A 23,252-nucleotide genomic window follows, 5' to 3' on the forward strand; every position below is an offset into this window, starting at 1 on the left:
GATTGTAGAATCAGTAGTTATTCAATGGCGAATCGTAGATTTTCTCTATTTCCGGACTGTCTCCTTCGGAGTTCGGCAGCGGGAATCTCCTACCACTGCCCCCTCATCCTGGGATTTGAAGGACAATTGCGTTGAAGGCCACGCTTCCATTTTGAGAGCTTTTGGTCTGGGCTTGCCGGCTTTCATGAGTTCGTCGTTCGGTCGTGGTTGGCGCAGTTGGATGATTGCTTCTCGCTGCAGCGGCTAGCAATCAAATTCTAGAACCTTAGTCAAAGCTTGCAGGCATGGGGCTAACGTGCAATTGGTAACGTCAGCACTCAGCTTCATCAAGCTAGGGAGTTGCTCCATCTCTTCGATATTGCTCTGGATAGCCGGGTCCTATCTTCCGCTAAGACTTGAATGCGCCGTCGTTTGAAGAAGCACTGCCTTGCTCTAGCGTCTCTTCAGTGCACCATTGCGCGTTCTCGATCGCGCCTCACGTGGTTGCAGGAGGGCAACGCGGACACCTCCTTCTTCCACTTCCATGCGAGCTTCCGTAAGCGGAAAAACTTTGTGGCAAGGTTTAAGGTTGGTGACAGGGTTCTGACCTCCTAGGATGATAAAGAATAGACGATCTAAGAGTTCTATCAGGGTTTGATCGATACACCTCATCATCGATGGTTCACTCTCAATCTGTCATCCTTCCACCCAGTGACATTTGATCTGGATGGACTGGAGCTACCATTCGCTGAGTTTGATGTGTGGGAAACAATCAAAAGGTTGTCGCCGAACAAAGCTCTGAGGCCAGATGGGTTTATGGGTCATTTTTATAGGGAGTGTTGGTCCGTGATCAAGGAGAATATCATGGTAGGGCTTCATGCTCTGCACGCGGGAGATGGAAGGAGGTTACACCTACTGAATTCCGCTCTCATGGTTCTGCTTCCCAAGTAACCGGATGCCGAGCATGTTAAGGATTTCCAGCCCATAAGTTTGGTACACAGTTTTGCTAAGCTGGTTACCAAAATCATGGCGAATTGGCTAGCGCCTCGATTGCCCTCGATGGTCTTTATGAACCAAAGTGCTTTCATTAGGGTTGTTGCATTCATGACAACTTTCTACTCGGCTAGCAGATGGCCAAGTTTTTGCACAAGCAAAAGAAGCCTCGGATCCTGCTAAAGCTTGATATCACTAAGGCATTTAATTTCATCTCTTGGCCTTTCCTGCTTGAGGTGCTAGCGCACCTTGGTTTTGGTCCTAGATGGAGGAACATCCTGTGCAACCTTTTGGCGTCTTCGTCAACCTGTGTTCTCCTCAATGGATGCCCAGGGGAGGTGATTATGCACCGTCGAGGGCTTCGGCAGGGTGACCCTTTGTCCCCATTGCTGTTTATTTTGGTCATGGATGTGCTGAATGCTTTGTTTACCAGAGCTGGTCAGGAGGGCCTACTCCAACCACTGGCGTCCAGAGAGATTGGGCATCGAGTCTCCATGTTTGCGAATGATGTTGTGCTATTCATACACCCTTCGGCCAGTGATCTGTCTTTAACCAAGGGTATCTTGCAATCCTTTGGCTTCGTGTCGGGGCTCAACACCAACATGCATAAAAGTTCTGTGATTCCAATCTAGTGTCTAGAGGAGAACCTGCATCTGGTCCAGGCTGTGCTACCATGTGAGGTGGCGAGCTTTTCCTTGCAAATACCTGGGAGTCCCCTGTTGAGTCACAAGCTAACCAAGGCTGATCTCTAGCCGAGCATTGAGAAAATTGATGACAAGCTACCGGGCTGGAAGGCAGGGTTGTTGAACATAGCGAGGAGGTCCATCCTAGTTCGATCGGTGCTCACGGCAATCCCAATTTATACTCTCTTGGCTTTGGATTTGCCGAAGTGGGTGATTCGCGCCATTGACAAGCGAAGACGGTCCTTCCTCTGGAAAGGACGTCGCAACATACAAGGAGGGCATTGTGCGGTTGCTTGGCAGCGGGTCTGTCGTACGCGGGAGCTTAGCAGGCTTGGTATCCACAATTTGGTGTTGCTTGGTTGGTCCTTACGGATGAGATGGCCGTGGTTGCAGAAATCTTAGCCGGACCGGCCATGGGCGGACCTTGGATTGTTGGTGCATGCCAATGCTCGGGCATTCTTCGCGATCTCGGTGGTCACCATGGTGGGAGATGGGAGGGCACCATTATTCTGGTCTGATCGCTGGCTACACGGTTGCTCGCTGGTGGAATAGGCGTTGTTGATGCCGTTTGTGGCAAAGCGCACCTTCCTTAGATGAACTGTCTCTGATGCTCTACACGAAAGAGCATGGGTTTGTGACATACGTGGTGGCCTCTCTGTGCCAGCGTTGGTAGATTACTTGAGGCTATGGGATGCGTTGGAAGGGATGGTTCTGGATGAGGGGGGAACAAATCAACGCTTGTGGATGTCGCCGGCTTCAGACGCGTTCTCTACGTGTTCTGCTTACCATTGGTTCTTCACAAGCGCCATTGGTTTTGAGCCGATCGTGGGTCTGGAAGACCTGGGCCCCCCTCCATGCCAAATTCTTCATTTGGTTAGCCGCCCTCGATAGATGCTGGACAACCGATCGCCTTGCATGTCGAGGACTCCAGCACCCGTCGAGCTGCCCTTTATGCGATCAGGCGGATGAGACAATTCATCACTTGCTCACGCAGTGCGTCTTCGCAAGAGAAGTTTGTTATAAGGCGCTCCAAAGAGTTGTCCTGCATGTGTTGGTGCCGGATGGACTCGATGATGGCTTCTAGTCCTGGTGGCGACACACGTAACATCGGGCTCCAAGAATGTTCGCAAGAGTCTTGGTTCTTTGGTGATCCCAGTGGCTTGGTCAATCTGGAAGCTTCATAATCATTGCGTGTTTGATGGAATCCGACCAAGGGTGTCAAGGCTCCTGTGAGAGATTTTTGAGGAGGCTTGGCTATGGGGAATAGCGGGGGTATAGGGGTTGCGTTCGCCGTTGCAGCGAGGGCTGGATATAGGGTCGTTCTTTTATGTTCCAGACGCGCATGTAACAAATAACTAACCGGTCATCGGTACGGCTTTGTAATCGATATGTCCTTGATCTTAATTAAATGACACGCAGCTCTCCTGCGCGTTCGAGAAAAAATTATCCCCGTGACTAAAAATGATAATCAAGTACACAAATAAAGATGTTTACGATGATAACAAAGAGGCTCTAGCGAATCTAGAGTCACTAAGTATAGGCTCTTTCTCTTCTTTTTCCGCCTCCTCTTTCTCCTCTTCTTCATGCCCAAAATTTGAACGGAAAGTGGGGCTTTGAGAGCTCGGTGGGTTAAGGGGGCTTGAACCCCCTCTATCCCACGGTGGATCCGCCCGTGGAGATGAGGGCACATTCCTTTGATCAACAAACAAGCAGGCATCATGGTCATTTTATTCTCAACTCACATCTCGACAGAGTTATTCCTGAACAACAGCATTTGACAAGTTTCTTTTTTGCAAGGCTGCACCGTTTACAGTTATAGAGGATGGCACCGCGTTTCACTGCAAAGCATACACGAGGCTGCAGAGTGTAGTAACACCAGACCCAAGAGTTCCCGCCAGTTTCAGTTTCGTCGAGCTATTTCCTAGCTCACTCTTGTCGACCGTCCGAACCGGGACGGCGGGGATGGACTCCCACCACTCCCTCCACCTCCGGCCTCCCTGCGGGTTCGACGCGGCCTTGGCGATCCTCGTGTTCGCCGCGAAGCCGCCCGCCGTCAACCCGATCAGGACGTACTTGAACGGGACCACGGCCAGCGCCACCGCGCACCCCGTCAGCATCCACATCATCGTCTCCGTGTGCTGCAAACAGGACATGTTGTTACCAGCAGCAATTGCCCCGTGAACGAAGTGCCCAACATACAAGGATCGGCGACCGCCGTGCATGAAACTGCAATGATACCTTTGGCGACCTCGCTACCGCAATCGACCACAGCCTGAGGATGACGACATTTGCTGTCTTGATGTACTCGTGCACTTTCTTCAGGCTCTGCTGCGCTTCCACTATGCCCTCCATTGTTGTCTTGTCCGAAGAAGTATCGATGACCACTTCCGAGCATATCTTGCCGATCTTTCTCTGTCTAGCCCAAACCATCTCGCCAACTGCCAGTATCAGGGACGCGGCTAACACATAACCGATCCACTCGCTGCATCAGGAAAAAAAAAGATGCGCACATTATGTTTCCTGTTTCATTTCCGCCTTTCCGGCTCGAATGTATTCAGATACATGACCAAGATGACCGACTTTAACTGCTGTGTGTAGGCTTACTTGTATATGGTCAGCAAAATTACAGCAAGGACACAACCTGTGACAAGCGGTCTCTCCCACGAGGTTATCTGCTGAATCACTGGACGCAATTTGCCCATGGGGCTAACCAACCCCTGCATAAAAAGGAGCAGGATTATTGAGCACAAAAACAACAATGACAGCTGAAACTCAAAACAGGCCAAAGAAAATGCCAAAGTAAACATTAAGGAACTGATCATACCACCAATACAAGAAGGCTATCAGTGATGCCTTCGTCCTTCATCCCTTGAATGGCAACATTAGCAGCGGTGACTTCCCTGGCCTCATCTTTTACTTGATCGATCATGCTTTCGAGGGACGCCAAGGGCTGTTCATGGCTACGCGAGTCCGTGTCATGATCGTTTGCTATCTCCGCACTCAAAGGTATCAGATAAGATTTGCTCAAACCCTTGAACACATAGGATGCACTCAGTCGAGTTATTGTCGACGTCTCTTTCAGGTTGCTCGCTAGTTGTTCGAGTACAAAATCACCTTTAGGCAGGTCATCGTATAGTGAGAATACTAGGAAGCTAGAAGGGAGTGGTGGTGACATCCTTAGCATCTCTCTTGCAGCATGGAGCCTTATAACTCCCAATATAATTCTGGAGTGTACCTCCCATTTGTGAATGGGGGATTCTATGTTGTACATTGATATGAAACGGTGAATAAAGAGTACTTCTCTTATCAGGGTAAGCCACATGCCGCGCCTTGTTGAGCTGGTCATCTCAGGGAACTCCAAAACCAGAGGCTCCGATCTGAACAGATGAATGGTTAAGGTTAACTGATAAACAGTGGCTATGCTTTGTAACAAGAATGTACTGATATATATTTTTTAAATGATCAGTTTAAGCACTTCATATGAACGCCAAAAGGATGAGCGTAAGATGAAACTCACAGTGATTCAAACACAATGGCTTTGTCAAACAAAGGCATGCCAAAAGGGCCCGTTGAAGCTGTGTTAATTTGGTGTTCTATTTCAATGTCTGAAAGATCCACAATGAAAGCAGATTCGTATGAAATTTTGCCAGAAGCCTCAAAATACAGTGCCTTGTTTGTCAGAGTCAGCCGACCTAAATAGTCCAAAATACCAAACTAAGGTTAAAATGGTATTTACTAATGAAGTAAATTAGTAATTTTGGTTACTAGGATACCAAGAATGGAAACAACCAGAAACAAGAAACAAGGTGCTCGGATTGATGACCTGGCCAACTGGTGGTTCCAATGTGCCGCACTACCCTTTGTGTTCCTGCTGTCCCCTCCGTGTGCAAAATGAATTCGTCTTCAGCAAATTCAATTCCTGTTGGAGTTGGCAAATTTTGCAAGAACTTGAATGATCTAAGGAACAAAGTTGTAAAAGTTACTTGCCACACTTTGGCAATTATGTTGAGAAAAGGATAATATTTGACCGATTGTAAAAGGGACATCATACTTCTCCATTTCTTTCAGGAATCTGTCATAAGCAGGATAGTGAAGCCTGCTAGCTGTGGTAGCAGTAAGAGCTTCAAAAGTGAATCGAGCATTGACAACATCACAAGCCAAAGGGAATACAGATCCAAACCACACATATGCTTCTTCTCCAACGGTCGGCTCTTCATTCACCTGCGGCATTGTTAACCAATGGATGGATTATAACAAATTAACCATGATATATCGGTAATCAGTTATGTCTTTGACACGCTTACAAGAAGAGGCATCATATCTGAATAGAACAGTGAAGTCTCATCACCCATAACGGCTTCATTTGCTCCAAGTGGCTCCTTTCTATCTTCTCTTTCTTTAGCGACGCTCTCCTGTAAAATTTAGTGAGTCGGTCAGTTCAGAATCCAAGCATTTTCATTTGTGACATACATATGCAGAATCACCAACCATGGTAATTTGTTGATCCGAATGTGTGGGGGTCTCCCAAGCCAGCATCATATCAAAAGTGAACCGACTAAGCGATCCCTCACTAATCTTGTCTCCTAGATCATGAGATGCGATAATCTGCAGTGCCTGAAGGCAACAAAACTCAACTAGTCTTCTTGAGTAGCTGTCAACTGCAGCAGTCTTCAAGCCCAGATCGAAGTCTGCGACCAAATCATTAACACTCCTGTCCAGAGTCCTGTGTGGCAATAACATATTAGTTGCTTAGTCTTTTTTTTTAACGATATGTGTTCATGTCGGCATACATCTAACCATACTGCATCCAATCTGATTTGATTTGCATAAGAATTGAGTTTGTCTTTGCAGTGTGCCTGTTTGGTTACCTTCTATGTTGGATATAAGAATCGGAAGCTAAATTTGTAACAAATAAAGTAGAGTGCTGGTTCATCAGAAAATTTGGAAGTTTAGGTGGTTAAATGTCCAAAAGTACGTACGAAAATGACACCGATAACCCGATTTCGGCAGCTGGCAGTTCCATCCAATTGAGTTTTTTTTTTAGACAAGGCAGGGGTTGCCCCCTCCGATTTCCATCCAATTGAGTGATGCAGACAAACATATACAGACGCAATTGGCTCCAGACTTCGGAGAAGATGGTAGGTTCTGAACTTGTGGTTGACATGGGTTTTACACTTATTCTGGCCGAGTGTGGTATATTGTTTTCTTAATTCGTGTAACGAAAACATATAGGCTTGTTTCGGTATATAATGAAGATAAATCATCAGAATTAATCAAGGCAGGAGTCACCGATAACTGAATTGACAAACGAAACGGAGGCGAACGGCGCACGTACAGGGAGCATTGCCGGAGCACGTGGTTGGCGATGGAGGAGAGATGCTTCCGGTCTCCATCTCCCGCCCTGCCGGCACCCGCCGCCAGCACCGGCTCGGCTCCTCCCTGCTCCGCCGCCATCTGTTTCCGGCCGTCGACGTCCGTATCCATGCCTGCGCCAGTGCGTGGGATGGATGCGTGAGGGAGAGAGCGGGGGGCGTGCGTGCGGCTATTGCCTATTGGTTGGTGCGTGGCTGGGCGTGCATGAGTACATGCAGCTCGCCACCTCGCCCCGTCTTCCGCTGCACGCGTCCCCTGCTTCTGCCGGCCACGTCCTCCCTCCGACCCTCCCTCCCCCTCTCCGGATCCGGTTCTTCTGATTTCATCTAGTGAAATTAGAGAGAAACAGTATTTTACGAGAGGGTGAACAGTATTTTTGACATCGAATACTGCAGCAAACGAACTGTAAGTAAATACGTCAGTTCTTGTAGCGACATTTTTACTGTTCACATCACTGTACAATCAAATCTGTTCTGTTAATCTCAAATTAACAATTAACAGCTTGTTAAAATCACCTGACTCCTCCGAAAGATGAAATCAAGACGATCTCATTCCCCCTACCCTTCCTGATGGCATGGCATGTGGTCAGGCCCGTCCACTAGCAGGGGCAGGGTGGGCACTCGCTCAGGGCCCCCAAATAATTGGGGCCTCCAAATCTTAATTAACTTGCTTAAGTATATACTTAATCAGAGATAAAAAATAAAAGCCACTCTAATCAGATTGTTTCGTTGCTTTCCATTGCCTATACACAGAGTCTGAATTAACTATGGTTTGGTTCATAAATTTCTAATACTACTGGTTACTGCTATTCTTTCTTGTATTTGTGCATTTGAATGTTGTTTTCATTTTCTTCGATCATTTCATATCTTATAAAAGTAGGGATAGAAAATTTGAATCTGAAGGCTAAATTGAGAGCCTGATTCAGAAGTTTAGCACAGGACCCCTAATTTCTGCGGAACGGCCCTGCATGTGGTCATGGGAAGCCGTGCTGTATGCCGCTCGCACTCGGACGGCAGACTCAGCCACCGCCCACCGGGCCATCTGAAGGAAGCACGCATGATTGAGCCAGAAAAGTTGTGCGGGCCGAGCGTGTTTTACTAGGTTTGGCTGGGCTTGATCGGAGTTAGGATGCAAGCGGATAGCCCAATAGCTGGCATAAAAGTTTAGTTGCTATTTCATTTTTCACCCACTAGTACTAAAGTACATGTAAAATATAATTACAATTATGGTTAAGCGGGGATCAAAGCCCATAAGCCCGTCCTGCTTGCATCCTTAGACCGTAGATGGAAAGAAATGATGCGAATTTTTTATTTATCTATTTTTAAAAAATAGTAGAAATATGTGTCTATTTTTAAGATTAACAAAATTAGGCTCTTGTCGTGAGCTAAATGGACGAGACATATGGATATCCACATAGTTACAAAAGGAAATATTTCTTGCCCACATGTCAGTTATGGCCCTCAACGGGGATGGTATTTTTCAGAGTTATTCGCTTTGATGGTATTCAGCAATAAGAGTTCTTTTACGATTGTATATTCATAATTTTCTCTAGATAAATTGATTGTAGCGGTTACGAGGCTGGCCTTTTATTTCATAAGGAAGAAAAGCTAGAGACGTTGTGTTTGTCATTGTAATGCTATTTTATATTTTGAAAGGTGATAATGCACTTTTTTATAAATGCTACAGTTTTTATATCATATTAGTCGTGGTGGCGTTGTTTCTGTTTTTTTGGGACAGATAACTGTTAGACTGATCTATCACTAATTAAGCCCAACGGCTTAATTAGAACCTTGACCCGCGCCCTGATCGGGGGCGTCCAGCCCATTTTGGCTGGTGGGCCCCCGTCGCCAGCGCTATAAAAAGAGGTGGGGGCCGGGGCGCTCGGCACGAGGTTCACCGCGCCGCTAGTCACCCCACCGACACCTAAACCCTAACCGATCTAGAGGAGAGGGCGCTGTGCCGACGGGAAGCTCCACCTGGCCCTCTGCGTCACGCCCTGGACTACGTGCGCCTACGTCACCATCGTCGGACGCCGGCGAGCCCTTCTGCCCCGACCATCGCTGCCCTAGCGCAGAGCTCCACCGACGAAGCAGAGATGGCGGGTTCTAGCAACCCTACTCCAACCACTGGAGTCTCAGGTATGAACCCATCCATCTCCCCCCTCTCTCCCTTCTACTCTCGGTAGTGCGGTCATCAGGTTGTTGAAGATGAACATCACAGAGCCTAACAATGGTATCAGAGCCCACAACTAAACCCTAACCCTAACAGTTCATCTTCGACTAGAAGGGGGGGGGGATGTCTCACCTCTTCTGGCCGTAGATCACCGCCGTGGGCGGCAGAGTACTCGCACCGCCGCTCGACGGCGTGCGGCACAGAGCCGAGCCCCGAGCGCCTCCTCCGCGGGCTCAAGGGGTCAGGCACCACCGTGAAGCCACTCGACGGCGGTGCGCTCACCCCTAGGGGAGCGCGCACGCCGGCGAGGAGCCTCGCGGCGGCACCGTCTCTCCTCTCCGGCGCCGGTCGCCGCGGATCGCCTCGGTCGCCACCGTGTCGCCGCTCGGTCTCGCGAGAGAGAGAGGAGATCGAATGGGTTAGGGTTAGGGCGAGGGGCGCGGCGACGTCGGGTTTTGTTCGGCCGAGATCGCCGCTGCGCCGTCCGATCCAAATGAATGGCTGAGATCGACGCGGGCGGGCGCGGGGGCGCGCTGACGGGCCGAATTGGCGACCCAGGCCCAGGTTGCGGCCTGGGCGCGCGTCGGCCGTCGCGGGCGCGTCCGCCGCGGGCCGCTAGCGGGCCAAATCTCCGGCCGGGCCGAAAGTGAAATGGATGGGCTGTCAAGGCCGAAATGGCGTTTTCAACAGTATAAAAGTATCTATACTATTTAGCATTTTCCAGAAAGTATTTAAATTGAAATATTGGTGTGATTTTTATGCAAAAAAAATTTATCCAACGATAATTTTGCCCAGAAAATTATAAAGTCTAGAAATAATTCTGGAAAAATAGTATAAAGTATTTAAAATTGTTTTCCGCTGCGTATTTTCATTATTAAATTCAAACCAACGGGAGAATTTAATTCTGGAGATGAAAATGATAATTATTATTATAATTTTGTTATTATTCTGACCAACGTTGATTAATAGCAATATTATAATAATATTAATGTATAATCTCATGTATTAATTCTATTTCTGCCCAACGGTGATATAGAATTAGTGCAGGGAACAGTTGTATGTTTTGATTTTAACCAACGTTGCAATCAAGGCATGCAATTGTGGTGTCATTTCATGTTCTCACATTATTTGAATTGTATTTTCAGGAGGGTACAACTTGATGGGTTGTATCAATGAGATTCCAACTCTGAAAGGTGACAACTATTCAGAATGGAAAAAGAAGATCGACCTAGCCTTCATCTTGGCTGAGGTTGATTGGGTAGTCACCACACCGTGTCCTACAGATCCTGTGGCACCGGTGAGGGAGACAAACGAGGCTGATGCCGCTTGGGCAACCAGAGATAGGGATTATCAATCCCAAAAGATGGTCTATGACCTTGAGCATAGGAAGTGGGTCACTGCCAACAAGAAATGTTTGGTAGTGATAAAGAACACGATTGAGCCTGCTATTGTGGGTTCGATCCCAGAGTGTGACACTGTCACTGAGTACCTGAATAGAATAAAGAGTCAGTTTACTGGCTCTTCAAAGACTTATGCTACCCAGTTGATAAAGCAGCTGGTAACAGAAAGATACTCAGGAGGAGGCAGTGGCATAAGAGAGCACATACTGAGGATGAGCAACTTGGCATCCAAGCTCAAACCAATGGATCTGGCTCTAAAGGATGAGTTCCTTATCCATTTGTTTTTTGCTTCTTTGCCAAAAGAGTTTGATACATTTGTTGTGAACTACAACATACAGCCCGAGAAGTGGGATTTAGAGAAGCTCATTGCTATGTGTGTGCAAGAAGAGGAAAGGATAAAAGCTTCACATGGTGGTTCCATCAACTATGTGAAAGAGAATAACAAGAAAAAGAATTTCGATGCCAACTCTCCAAAGGGCAAGGGCAAAGGCCCCATGCAGCATCAACAAAAGAAATTCACAGTGGAGAAAGATCAGTGTCTTCATTGCAAGAAAACGAGGCATTACAAGAAAGACTGTCCCGAATTCTTGAAAATGGTAATGGCAAAGAAAGGTGAGAACATTATTACGTTCATAAATGAAATCCTGTATGTGAGTTATTCGAAATCTACATGGTGGATTGACTCAGGAGCAACTGTTCATGTTGCAAACTCATTACAGGGATTCCGTTCGACGAGGACTACGCAAAGAAGCGAAAGACACGTTAAAGTCGCAAATGGAGTCCAAGCAGATGTTGAAGCCGTTGGCGACCTTCCTCTGGAGCTTGCTGATGGATTCACATTAATTCTTAGAGATGTGCTTTATGTTCCCTCTTTACAGAGGAATTTGATTAGTGTTTCATGTTTGGACAATGATGGATATGATTGCCATTTTGGAAATGGCAAATGTAAGATAACATTCAATAATGCATGTGTTGGGATTGCTATCTTACAAAATGAGTTATATTTGTTATCACTACGTGATGAAGTAAATGTTATATGTGATAGTGAAAACGTATCCTCGTCTGCGGATGTAAACAGAAAACGAAAGCGAACTCAAGATGCGTCGTCGAAATTATGGCACTGTCGTTTAGGCCATATTTCGAGGGGGAGAATAGAGAGACTAGTAAAGAATGATATTCTTCCTCCATTAGAGTTCGCAGACTTAGAGCAATGCAGAGATTGCATAAAAGGAAAATATGTAAAGAAAATTAAGAAAAATGCCAAACGAAGCACAGGAATATTAGAAATAATCCACACAGACATATGTGGTCCATTTCCTGTGAAAAGTGTGGATGGTTTTGACTCGTTCATAACATTCACAGATGATTACTCCCGTTTTAGCTATATTTATCCAATTAAAGAAAGAACAGAAGCATTGGATAAATTTAAGATATTCAAAGCAGAAGTTGAGAACCAACACAGTTTAAAGATTAAGATAGTCAGATCTGACCGTGGAGGGGAGTACTACGGTCGTCATACCCCGTATGGACAGATTCCTGGACCTTTTGCAAGGTTCTTACAAGAAAATGGAATAGTAGCCCAGTATTCGACACCGGGCGAGCCTCAGCAAAATGGAGTAGCTGAAAGGCGTAACCGTACCCTGATGGATATGGTGCGTAGTATGATGAGTTACTCATCCCTACCATTGGGTCTATGGATAGAAGCATTAAAGACAGCAATCCATATTCTCAATAGAGTACCAAGTAAATCGGTGCCCAAGACACCGTATGAGTTGTGGACAGGGAGAGTACCCTCACTAAAGCATTTACGTGTGTGGGGGAGCCCAGCTGAGGCTAAGGTGTTTAACCCAAACATTGGAAAGCTAGATCCCAAAACAGTTAGTTGCCATTTCATTGGCTATCCTGAAAGATCGAAAGGTTATCGTTTCTACTGCCCTGATAGACATACAAAGTTTGTGGAAACGAGACACGCAATCTTCCTAGAAGATGAGATGATGAGGGGGAGCGTGGTAGCTCGAGAGTTTGACCTTGAGGAGAAGCGGGAATATGTGCCCACTCCGTTGACTCATGAGCCATTCTTCTCACTACCCGTTGTAGCTGCACCGACAGTGGAAGACACTGTGATGCAAGCACCTGTGGTTGTCCCTCCTGTGGCAACAACGAATGAAGATGTGGAACATGTGCTTCAGGAACCCATGGAAGCTATTGCCACAGATCAAGGGGAGCAACAACAGCCTCAACTTGAAAATGTTCCAAATGTGGAGGCTCCTAGAAGGTCTCAAAGAGTGAGAAGATCAGCTATCCCTGACGATTATAAAGTGTATAACATCGAAGAGTTTCAAATGGAAGGTGATCCTACCTCGTTTGAAGAAGCCATGAGAAGCGAACACTCATCCAAGTGGCTTGAGGCCATGGAAGATGAGATAAGATCAATGAGTGCCAACGAGGTTTGGGACTTAGAGGTAATTCCTAAAGAAGCCAAAACAGTGGGCTGCAAATGGGTCTACAAAATAAAATATGACTCCCAAGGGAATATAGAAAAGTATAAAGCGCGACTTGTGGCAAAAGGCTTTACGCAAAGAGAAGGGATTGATTACAATGAGACCTTTTCTCCAGTCTCATGTAAAGATTCCTTCAAAATCATAATGGCGCTGGTAGCCCACTATGATTTAGACTTGCATCAAATGGATGTAAAGACAGCATTCCTTAACGGGGATTTAGACGAGAGTGTCTATATGGCACAACCGAAAGGCTTTGTCGTAAAAGGAAAAGAACGTCTGGGATGCCGCTTAAAGAAATCCATTTATGGGTTGAAACAGGCTTCAAGGCAGTGGTACTTGAAGTTTGATAAGACAATAAGACAGTTTGGGTTCAAAGAAAATGTAGAGGACAATTGTGTATATTCAAAGTTTAAAAGTGGAAAGTATATCTTTCTGATCTTATATGTGGATGACATCTTGCTTGCGAGTAGTGATGTCAGCCTAATGAAAGAAACAAAGAAGTTCTTGTCCTCGAACTTTGATATGAAAGATCTCGGTGAAGCTACATATGTTCTGGGAATTGAGATACACCGAGATAGAAGCAAAGGGGTATTAGGACTGTCACAAAAGGCATACATAGAAAAGGTCTTGAAAAAGTTCAGTATGCATAAGTGTAGTGCCTCACCTGCACCCATAGTCAAGGGCGATAGATATGGGGATTTTCAATGCCCAAAGAATCAATACGAGATCGATCAAATGAAAGTGGTACCATATGCTTCAGCTGTCGGGAGCTTACAGTATGCGCAAGTTTGTACACGCCCTGACATAGCTTTTGTCACCGGGTTACTTGGCAGATTTCAAAGTAATCCAGGACCAGAACACTGGAAATTGGTAAAGAAGGTCTTGCGTTATTTGCAAGGCACAAAAGGCCTCATGCTAACGTACAGAAAATCAGATTCCTTGCACATAGTAGGGTACTCGGATTCTGATTATGCGGGAGATGATAGAAAGTCCACGTCAGGGTACGTGTTTACTCTCGCAGGAGGAGCAATATCATGGAAAAGCTCCAAACAAACCGTCACTACATCGTCCACAATGTATGCCGAGTTTGTAGCATGTTACGAGGCAACGGGGCAGGTGAACTGGCTAAAGAAGTTCGTACCCGGTTTAAAGGTGGTTGACGACATCTATAGACCACTAAAGTTATACTGCGATAATTATCCGGCAGTACAGTACGCTCACAACAATAAGTCAAGTGGTGCTGCCAAACACATTGACATAAAGTATTAAGTTGTGAAGGATAAAGTCCGGGATCAAATCATAAGTCTCGAGCATATAAGTACAGCAAGGATGCTCGCGGATCCGCTAACGAAAGGCTTACCACCCAACGTGTTCAAGGAACATGTAGCCGGCATGGGGTTAAGGGATAGCCTGTGATTCCTGGACTACTAGGGCCCAAAAGTCAAAGAATCTGTTTCAAAACAGAGACGTGCTTGTAGCTACCAAATCTATCGGCGATTGACCGTGACGATGAAGTATGCTCTATGCAACTATCTGTGATGGAATGGGATAAAAGTAAAAGTTTAAAAGTAAAAGTGTAGAGTGAGATCAAGGGGGAGAATGTTAGACTGATCTCTCACTAATTAAGCCTAACGGCTTAATTAGAACCTTGACCCGCGCCCTGATCGGGGGCGTCCAGCCCATTTTGGCTGGTGGGCCCCCGTCGCCAGCGCTATAAAAAGAGGTGGGGGCCGGGGCGCTCGGCACGAGGTTCACCGCGCCGCTAGTCACCCCACCGACACCTAAACCCTAACCGATCTAGAGGAGAGGGCGCTGTGCCGACGGGAAGCTCCACCTGGCCCTCTGCGTCACGCCCTGGACTACGTGCGCCTACGTCACCATCGTCGGACGCCGGCGAGCCCTTCTGCCCCGACCGTCGCTGCCCTAGCGCAGAGCTCCACCGACGAAGCAGAGATGGCGGGTTCTAGCAACCCTACTCCAACCACTGGAGTCTCAGGTATGAACCCATCCATCTCCCCCCTCTCTCCCTTCTACTCTCGGTAGTGCGGTCATCAGGTTGTTGAAGATGAACATCACAGAGCCTAACAATAACTGCTACAGTTCATACCATATCAGTCCTGGCAATTAGCTATTTGATTCTCCTGTATTATGTAATACGTTGTGTTGATGATTTTGACAGAAAGCTAAGTGTATTGCATTGATGGCGATGCCGTTGGATGCGGGAGACGGAGGGCCACCGATTTGGTAGTGCTAAGGCTCGGTGTCACGTCTAAGGCTCGGTGGCAGGAGCTTCTAAAGACGATAGAAGGAGGGTAACATGGGGGCGAAGGTGCGATGGAGAGGTGTCAAGTGGTGGAGCATTAGGCAGAATCGAAAAAGGAAAGATCGAGACGGAAGAAAGCGTGAGTTGCAATATATGACATTTTATTGATTAAAAAATGAATATTATCCAAACCAATTTGCACATAATACTGTTACAATGTTACTAAATTTATGTGCATATTTTTATCGTAACATTATTAATTACAAGTATGATGTGTGTTACACGTACACGCTTACTTAGTTAGATAAAACATGATAGTTTGAGTCTATGTTTAATGATTATTTATATTTGATTTTTAAGTACGATGTGCATAATATTTTAATATTAAAAGTTCGTCCCGGGTCACTCCCAGCATGAGGCCGCATCCTCCGAGACGCAGCTCAATAGAGCGTCGCTATGCGAGAAATTGAGCCCGAACGCAGACAGCACGTCGGCACCGATGCCAACGGTCTCTCGCCGAGGAGGGAAACCCAGCAACGACGTGCTCTACCGATCAACTCAATCTGGCGTTCAACTCGGCTTACAAAAGCATTAGCGCCCACGGGTAGGCAAGCGCCAGGCCCAATGGTTTGCAGAGAAAACTAAGCCTCGGCTTGATGACCAGTAGAGTTGGTTGTACTTTTATTCACTAGAGATTAAATACTATATTTGTTTATTGTGTGTCTTATCAGAGTAGAATTTTTTTTAAGTAGCAGGTGATGTATCTATGGATAGCGAGCATATGTAATGACTTTATCCATCACTAAATTCGGCAACTTTGATCTTTAGTAGACGTTGTGTGAATACGCGCAGCATCTGCGTGCTATAATTCGGTTTTTATTAAAAAAGTTACACGTAGACAGTCCACAAAGAAAAGAACGTCCTCGCAAAAATAAAAAATAAAAGAAAAAAGAACGTCCAAATGCAGTTCACAGCACAGTACAGATTCCTTGTGGAAGACGACTACATTCGTCAAGGCAAGAAAAGGTATCACCGAGGGATCAGCCCAAAGCAACCAAGCGTATTACTGCTTTGCAAACGCGCGCCTTCCCATGAAGCAATTCCTCCTCCCGTGCTGCACTACTCTTCTTCCACCACCGCCCAAGTATAAATGCCCACGAACGAAAGCTTCCTCTGTCAGCCCGGCCCGTTCCTCTGTCACACTGATTGTCTGATTCCATTGAGTCGATTGATCGATCGAGTCTGAATTATTCTGAAGCAATCTGCCTCAGCCGGCCCGAGCCAAGAGCCATGGCTGCCGCCGCCACCGCACGCACGTACGTGGACTTCTTGCCGCCGCACAGCCTGCTGGAGGAGCCAGACAAGGTGACCCTCCGCGTCGACCTCTCCGCCGAAGGCATGCACGCACGCAAACATCTCTCTGCCTCGCAACTCTCTTGAATGCACTACAAAAAATGTTATACATCACTTGGTGTGCATGCGTGCAGGGTTCAAGAAGGAGCAGCTCAGGGTGCAGACCGAGAAATTGGTGAGGCTGAGGATAAGCGGCGAGCGTCCGCTGGGAGCCGGCGACAACCGGTGGCGGCGTTTCGGCAAGGACTTCCACGTCCCCGAGGGCTGCGACACCGGCGCCATCCGCGCGAGGCTCGAGAAGGACGGCGTCCTCCTCATCACGATGCCGAGGCTGTCGACCGCGCCGGCAGAGGAGCAGAGGGCAGACACGGGCCGCGTCGCCGGCCAAGACCGGAAAGGTCAGACCAGTGCACCCCAGGCAGCAGCTGCTGCTGCTACCGCTGCTGCAGAAGCTGAAGAAGATCAGGAGGGAGACAAGGAGGACGACGCCGGGGTCGCATCCATGGAGCGTCCTGGCCAAGACGAACAGCACACGGGCAACAATGCCATGGCTACGTACGGCTTTGCAAAGGACCGGAGGAGGGCGGTGTGGGCGATCTTTGCCGTGGTGCTGGCTTTGGTTGGCGCCGGCCTGTACGCTAGGTACAGGCTGATGGATCCCTCAGCTGAGACGACGCCAGCAAGCACCCAAATTGTTGCTCTCTCGGAGTAGGACAGTTGATCGTGGTGCAACAGTGATGATACCTGAACTGCTTGAATAATGTGTAAACGAGATGATACTTACTGTAGCTTACAAATTCGATGACTGTACACATGACTGCCGATAATGACACAAAAAAAATGCAGGCTTTGGAAACACGCGTGAAATGGGATTGTTCTGTGCATATGACTGCCTGTCATCTGAGAATGGTGATCGAACAAGTGACGTGAAGGCCATCATCGTTGGTCGTATAACAATCCCTTGCACCTCAAACTAGGTCAGGCATAGCACCACTAGTCCACTACGCATCCAACCAAATTAGTATATGCCTCTTGCCGCATCAGCAAGGATGCCAAGTGCGAGCTACGCTGCCTCCGTACAGAATTCAGGAGCAGACTCTTCGTCATGTCATGATACCATAATCAACACCTAACTGGACGAAATTTGCTCCCAAAATAGTTCAGATACATTTGTCCACAACAACGGTAATCAGGAAATGTGCTTACTTTTGATTAAGGGACAGCAATTCCTTCTACACTGATGGTTTAGCATTGATCTCTAACAGCTTGTTTACATAACTGAATGATCGCCGAATTTCTTCCAATCCGAGGGCAGTTGCAATGACCAGTTAGTCGTGTTTTTTTTCAGATGTACTCGTCGTCTCAATTGCGACCAACACCAGAACTGCACACACAATCATGTTTCGCACAAACCACCTCCAATAAAATTGTACATGGAGCTAGACATTCAAACTGTAGATGATCTTCTCTTGTTGCATCACCTGATAGCTCCAAGAAGATTTGCACCTCCAAGCTTAGCACCAGTTAATTGCTGTTGACCAAAGTAGACATAGTTAAAATTCAAACTTAGACATCTATCTGTCTGGTATAATGAGGTGTGTAGCAACTACTTGGACAAAACGTAAGGTAAACAGAACCGCCCAAAATCCTTTAGGCTTTGTAATTAAGGTAAGATGGGAAAAAACTAGCAAATGGGACAAGACACAAGAACATACAGTTTCTCGCAAATCAACTTCTCGCAAGTAAGCTCGCTGAAGATTCGCACCTTGCAAGTTTGTACCAGACAACTTAGCACCCTGCAAATCAGAATAAGATTAACATAGGCTTTGATTGATACAGGTAAGGCACCAGATAAGAGGGACTGCATGTGCACGACTGCATGTTTCAATAAACAAAAAAAGTAACTTACATGGTATATTAAATTGAATGACTTCAGACGTAAAAGAAGTGCATTGAATTTCATCACAGCCTAATGAGGATAAGTACAGTTTCATACTTTCACTTCTATAAATTGTCACACAATTAGGAAGTAGACACTAGGAAGAACATGTGCTTATATGCCATCACTACTATCAGCTGATATGATTAGTTACATGTCCTCTTTGTTGCTCCCTATTAGTGAAAGAACTTGTTCAAAATTATAAAAACTGATCAACATTTTGCCAAAAAAACAACATATCCACCGATCCTCTTCATTTCAAGCTTGGGAGTAATCAAATAGATAAATACAATTAGAAAATTCAGGATTTATGAGAAATGGGTATGTACTATCCAGAGAGCATGTAAGATTTGCTAAAGGTGAATTTTGCTCTATTGTCAGATAGCAGATTCCTCCAAATAGTTATTTGTATGGTGTGAAACAGATAACGAAAAAAGGTAGCAAAAGACAGTTTGAACTACACACATCTTTTTACCAGTCTAAAATGTGAGCCTGATAAGCTGAAGCCTATAGCATGAAGCTTAATGCTTATCATTATCACAAAGTTGCTTCCGTTCTAAGTTCTAACAGGCAAAAACATCAACATTCCTAGGAAATCATGTGATACAATTTATTTACCTTGAGATTGGCTGCTTCAAGGTTAGCTCCTTTCAAGTTGGCACCCGTAAGGTTAGCAGTCTGAAAATCCATTTGAATTGACAGTAAGATGCATAGAAGTAAATAATCAGCTTCCAAGATTTGATGGTTTCTTGCTTACTAAAAAACAGTTCATACGAATATTCTATTTGCATCAATCTAGGGAAAATACTGCATATTCGTATGGGAAAACAAACAGGGATGTCTCCTGCATGCGGTTAAATACTTTGGCAATCCTGGATGCTGCTACATATACCAGGGATGAACTACAGATATGTAAACACCAGCAGCACTACCACTAAAATCTAACAATAACTGAATAAAAACAAAGATACACTCTGGTTTATTCCACTATTCATCATGGTTTTTACATTGATGATAATGAATGTGAACAGAAACTAAATGTGTTACAAGAGTTTCACACACAATAGTTTGCAGACCTGTAAATGGGCGGAATGAAGGTCCGTTTCAATGAAGCTACATTGTGTTCAGAATGCATCTGCAAAATAAACAGAATATACAATTTTTTTAACATATATCACTTGCTATTAAGTCTTAAGAAACACTATTGCTTATAGCAACTCAATCAGGGATCTTTCAAGAATATAGAAAAGGCAAATTGTACACCCAGTGGTATAGACATAATGCGAGCAGCGTTTTCGTTACCAATGTTGTCAGTGCATTAGCATAAACAAAATAATGAGTGAACAAGTTAAACATCATAAGGGGGGGGGGGGAGGGGGGTACCTTGCAAGTTTGCACTTCGAAGGTTTGCTCCATCTAGAATAGATTCTTGAAGATTTGCTCCAATAAACTCACACCTGTTATTCCAAATTGGGGAACAGAATGAATGCAAAATTCTAGCAAACGGGGAAATAGAATGAAAAACGATAGTTTCATCTTAGAGCCCATCTAAAAGACTATAAGTAGCTTGTTGGAGTGTCTTACTCACGCAAATTTGTGTTTCGAAATGACGAAGATGAAGCTTCCACCTGCTGATAAGAATATGGAAGCAAGGTGTTATCAGTACAATATTTCATATTTTATAGAAGTAGTCTTAGATAAGAACTTGACTAAAAAAGTTTTTTCATTATGACATAGAATTGAAACATTTAATAGCCACAGATGAGTAAATTAGCATAGTTTTGATGGCCTATTGCTGCTAAGAAGCTGATAAACAACAATACAGGACCATGGTGCAATTGACTTACCCCAAATTTTGCTTTGTAAAGGTTAGCAAATGAAAAATCGGTATTCTTGATGCATGCATAACTGAAGTCCACCTCTGACAGGTCCTGTAGAGCATACAAAAACTCATTTGTAGAGTGAAAATTGTAAACTACAAGAAACTAAAGAAAAGAATTAAACATTTGTTAAATACTTCATGTATGCCATACAAAGATAAGCTAACAGAGCGGTATAGATATCAGAGTAGCAACCTTTATAGACTAAACAGCTAGAATGATAAAGAAACAACAGTCAATAATGCCAGTAGAGAACAACAGAAGCAAGTCTGCCCAAGACCTTACAAGCTTAGATAGATCAAGGCCAGACAGATTTACGCCTCGGCATCTGACCCTCTGGGCCTGGATGCACTTGATCACATCCTTTCGTGTCAACTCCGCCTCCCAATTGTCCGCTTTTTTCCAACCCAACCTCTCATTTATGTAATCAGCTAGACCCTAAAAAACAATCATCAGCTTGTGACAACAGTTGAATCAGGGTTTTCACTTGTAAAAAAAAGACGCAAATCGAGCATTCCTACTTACAATCAACTGGTAGTACTCTGCCTCTCGCAGCAGTTGCTGGTACTCGAACTCAGATAGCATGGGGATGGCGCCGTCCCTGAGCCAGTTGAGGACATGCCTAAAATGCTTCCCGTCCCTATCCACAAACACCATCCCCTGCATACAAACCAAAGCATTCATCTGTCGAGGTCACAGCTGTAAGAAGCAGCGAGGAGAGAGCTCCACCAATGGACCTTACCGTGCCAGGGTGGTGCGGGAGCGTGTGCCGCCCGCTGAACATGGCAGAGAGCATGGAGTCGGGCTCCCGCTGCGTGAGCGTCTCGACGGTGGTCGCGTACTTCTTCCCCCCTGTGTCATCGCAATCACCACCGTCATATCATAGCAACAGATAAGCCTCTGATTCGCGCCCGAACGAGAAGGGGGGCGGCGGATTCGAAACGGAAGAAGGGACCGACCTACGTTGAGGAGGACCGGCGAGGAGGAAGAGGGCTCCGGCGACTGCATCGCCACGGCGGCTAGCCTTGCACGAGTCGCTGGTTTCGGCACCGGCGGCAAGGTTGGTGCAATTAGGCGAATTGCAGAGGTGGGCAACTGGGGATCTGGATTCTGGTGGGGGAGCCCGTCCGTTCCTTCGTCTACCTCCACCGGTCACCCGCTCCCCTTCGGCTGGGTTTTTTTTTTTTATTCCTCAGATCTAGGGGACAAGTTGTAGTATCTGAACGAACGCTCGAACACAATGCACACTACACACACCAACACACCCCTAGAGCGCACGCTAGAACTAGAACCTAAACCAACACACGTCTAACAGAGATTCACGAAGATTCCAGCTCCGCTAGCGACGGGCGCGTCGCCTCCCCTTGTGGTCCATAGACGCCTGAGGATACCTGCAAATATATTTTTGGGAATAAATCCCGGTGAGACACCCGAGTCCGATCCCAGGGATCGAACTCGGGCGGGGAGCGCTCCACCGGAGCAAGCTTCCACCGGGCTACGAGCCCGTTCTCCCCCTTCGGCTGGGTTTTGCTCTTCTTGTTTCTTTTTTTCTATTTCCCTTTTTCATGGGAATATAATATTTCTTCTTTTTTAACAAAAAGAAATATTTTTCTCGATTTCTTTAACCTTTTTAAAAAACCTTAGTACAATACGTAGATACACGCACATGCTCAAATCACTACACGTATGTACTCACACAATATTGAGGGTGGATCTCTAACAGTGATTTCGGTGTATATCGTACGACGGGTGTGTGATCTGTGATATGTGGATGTGCCTGTGCTAATCTAAGAACACTAAAATTTATACAGGTTCGGACCCTCCTTGAGGTAATAGCCCTACATCATATGCATTTTTCGCATTGAATATGATTTCTTCTTTGTGTTTTTGGCCCCCCTTCCCCGAGGCGGACTCCCTTCCCCTTTAGCCTAGGAGTAAATGAGTCTTACATGTGAGCCCATCAAATAGACCCATACCTAACTAGACGGTCAACATAGGCTATCATTACTGAGCACGCATGCGTTGTGCCTGCCCCAGAGCGCTGCGATGCTAGTAGCATCCTTCAACTGCTTCCCCGCTTATCAAGTCCGGGTTGCCCGGTCTGCCCTGTTCCATCGCTGGCTATCCACGCGTGCCTGCCACGCCCTCTATTCATCTGCGAGCCCATCCCGTAATAATTATTGTTAGGGGAAGGAACACAGAAGCTCTGTGACGGCCATGGTCGTCTCGGCCGAAGTGGTGCGCCTGGGGAAGGAAAACGGCGTGGGCATTGGTATTAAATGAGAGTTGTCCGGTTTAGACGAGTACATGACCCGCGAACAGTAGAGACATGTAGTGGTAATTACATCATAGGTCGAGGGTGTGGTCGCACAGTGCCGAGCGGTGGCACTGTGGACCCTGTTTAGAGAAAATAAATTAGTCCTGCAGAAATTGGTCATTGTTGGCCATCCTGGTAGGGGGACCCCATATTCTTTACAACAATACACAACAACTATTGAAGACTAGAGATGCACACATAGATACACGCATGCCTCAAACCACCACACACACGCACGCACACAACGCCTACTAAAGACTATAGATGCAGAGCTTGGAGATTCACGAAGTCACTACAGATACCACAGACGACTTGATGTCGATGGTTACATTATCTACTACTTAAAAAAAATCCACTTTAGTGAGACACATAAGAAGCAAATTCCATTAACCATCAAGT

At 46.1% G+C, this 23,252-nt stretch overlaps 2 protein-coding genes and 1 pseudogene across 2 annotated transcripts; 1 reads left to right on the top strand and 2 right to left on the bottom strand.

Moving 5' to 3' along the window:
* Nucleotides 1-3,490: 3,490 nt before the first annotated feature.
* Nucleotides 3,491-7,139, bottom strand: LOC133914871 (uncharacterized). The gene is made up of 10 exons (XM_062357855.1): nucleotides 6,991-7,139; nucleotides 6,144-6,378; nucleotides 5,960-6,067; nucleotides 5,707-5,876; nucleotides 5,479-5,612; nucleotides 5,173-5,347; nucleotides 4,480-5,032; nucleotides 4,260-4,372; nucleotides 3,894-4,137; nucleotides 3,491-3,793 (listed from the first exon to the last, which is right to left on the bottom strand). The coding sequence occupies exons 1-10, from the start codon at nucleotides 7,137-7,139 to the stop codon at nucleotides 3,491-3,493; spliced, it is 2,184 nt and encodes a 727-aa protein (XP_062213839.1).
* Nucleotides 7,140-16,654: 9,515 nt separating this feature from the next.
* LOC133914872 (inactive protein RESTRICTED TEV MOVEMENT 2-like) lies at nucleotides 16,655-17,429 on the top strand. Its single transcript, XM_062357856.1, has 2 exons — nucleotides 16,655-16,760; nucleotides 16,852-17,429. Exons 1-2 carry the CDS (start codon nucleotides 16,655-16,657, stop codon nucleotides 17,427-17,429), a joined length of 684 nt encoding a protein of 227 aa, XP_062213840.1.
* A 474-nt stretch (nucleotides 17,430-17,903) lies between these two features.
* Nucleotides 17,904-21,709, bottom strand: LOC133916892 (FH protein interacting protein FIP2-like; annotated as a pseudogene).
* Nucleotides 21,710-23,252: the final 1,543 nt, after the last annotated feature.

This window comes from Phragmites australis, chromosome 4 (genome assembly GCF_958298935.1).
Source record: "Phragmites australis chromosome 4, lpPhrAust1.1, whole genome shotgun sequence".
Lineage (NCBI taxonomy): Eukaryota > Viridiplantae > Streptophyta > Magnoliopsida > Poales > Poaceae > Phragmites > Phragmites australis.

What these genes read in the sequence shown, in the direction of transcription:
- LOC133914871 (XM_062357855.1), bottom strand. Translation starts at nt 7,139, where the DNA reads ATGGATACGGACGTCGACGGCCGGAAACAGATGGCGGCGGAGCAGGGA. An exon ending in TGGAACCACCAGTTGGCCAG is followed by an intron (nt 5,348 to 5,478) that starts GTCATCAATCCG and finishes TGGACTATTTAG; the next exon opens with GTCGGCTGACTCTGACAAAC. An exon ending in ATAGCCTTCTTGTATTGGTG is followed by an intron (nt 4,373 to 4,479) that starts GTATGATCAGTT and finishes CTTTTTATGCAG; the next exon opens with GGGTTGGTTAGCCCCATGGG.
- LOC133914872 (XM_062357856.1), top strand. Translation starts at nt 16,655, where the DNA reads ATGGCTGCCGCCGCCACCGCACGCACGTACGTGGACTTCTTGCCGCCG. An exon ending in CGTCGACCTCTCCGCCGAAG is followed by an intron (nt 16,761 to 16,851) that starts GCATGCACGCAC and finishes GCATGCGTGCAG; the next exon opens with GGTTCAAGAAGGAGCAGCTC.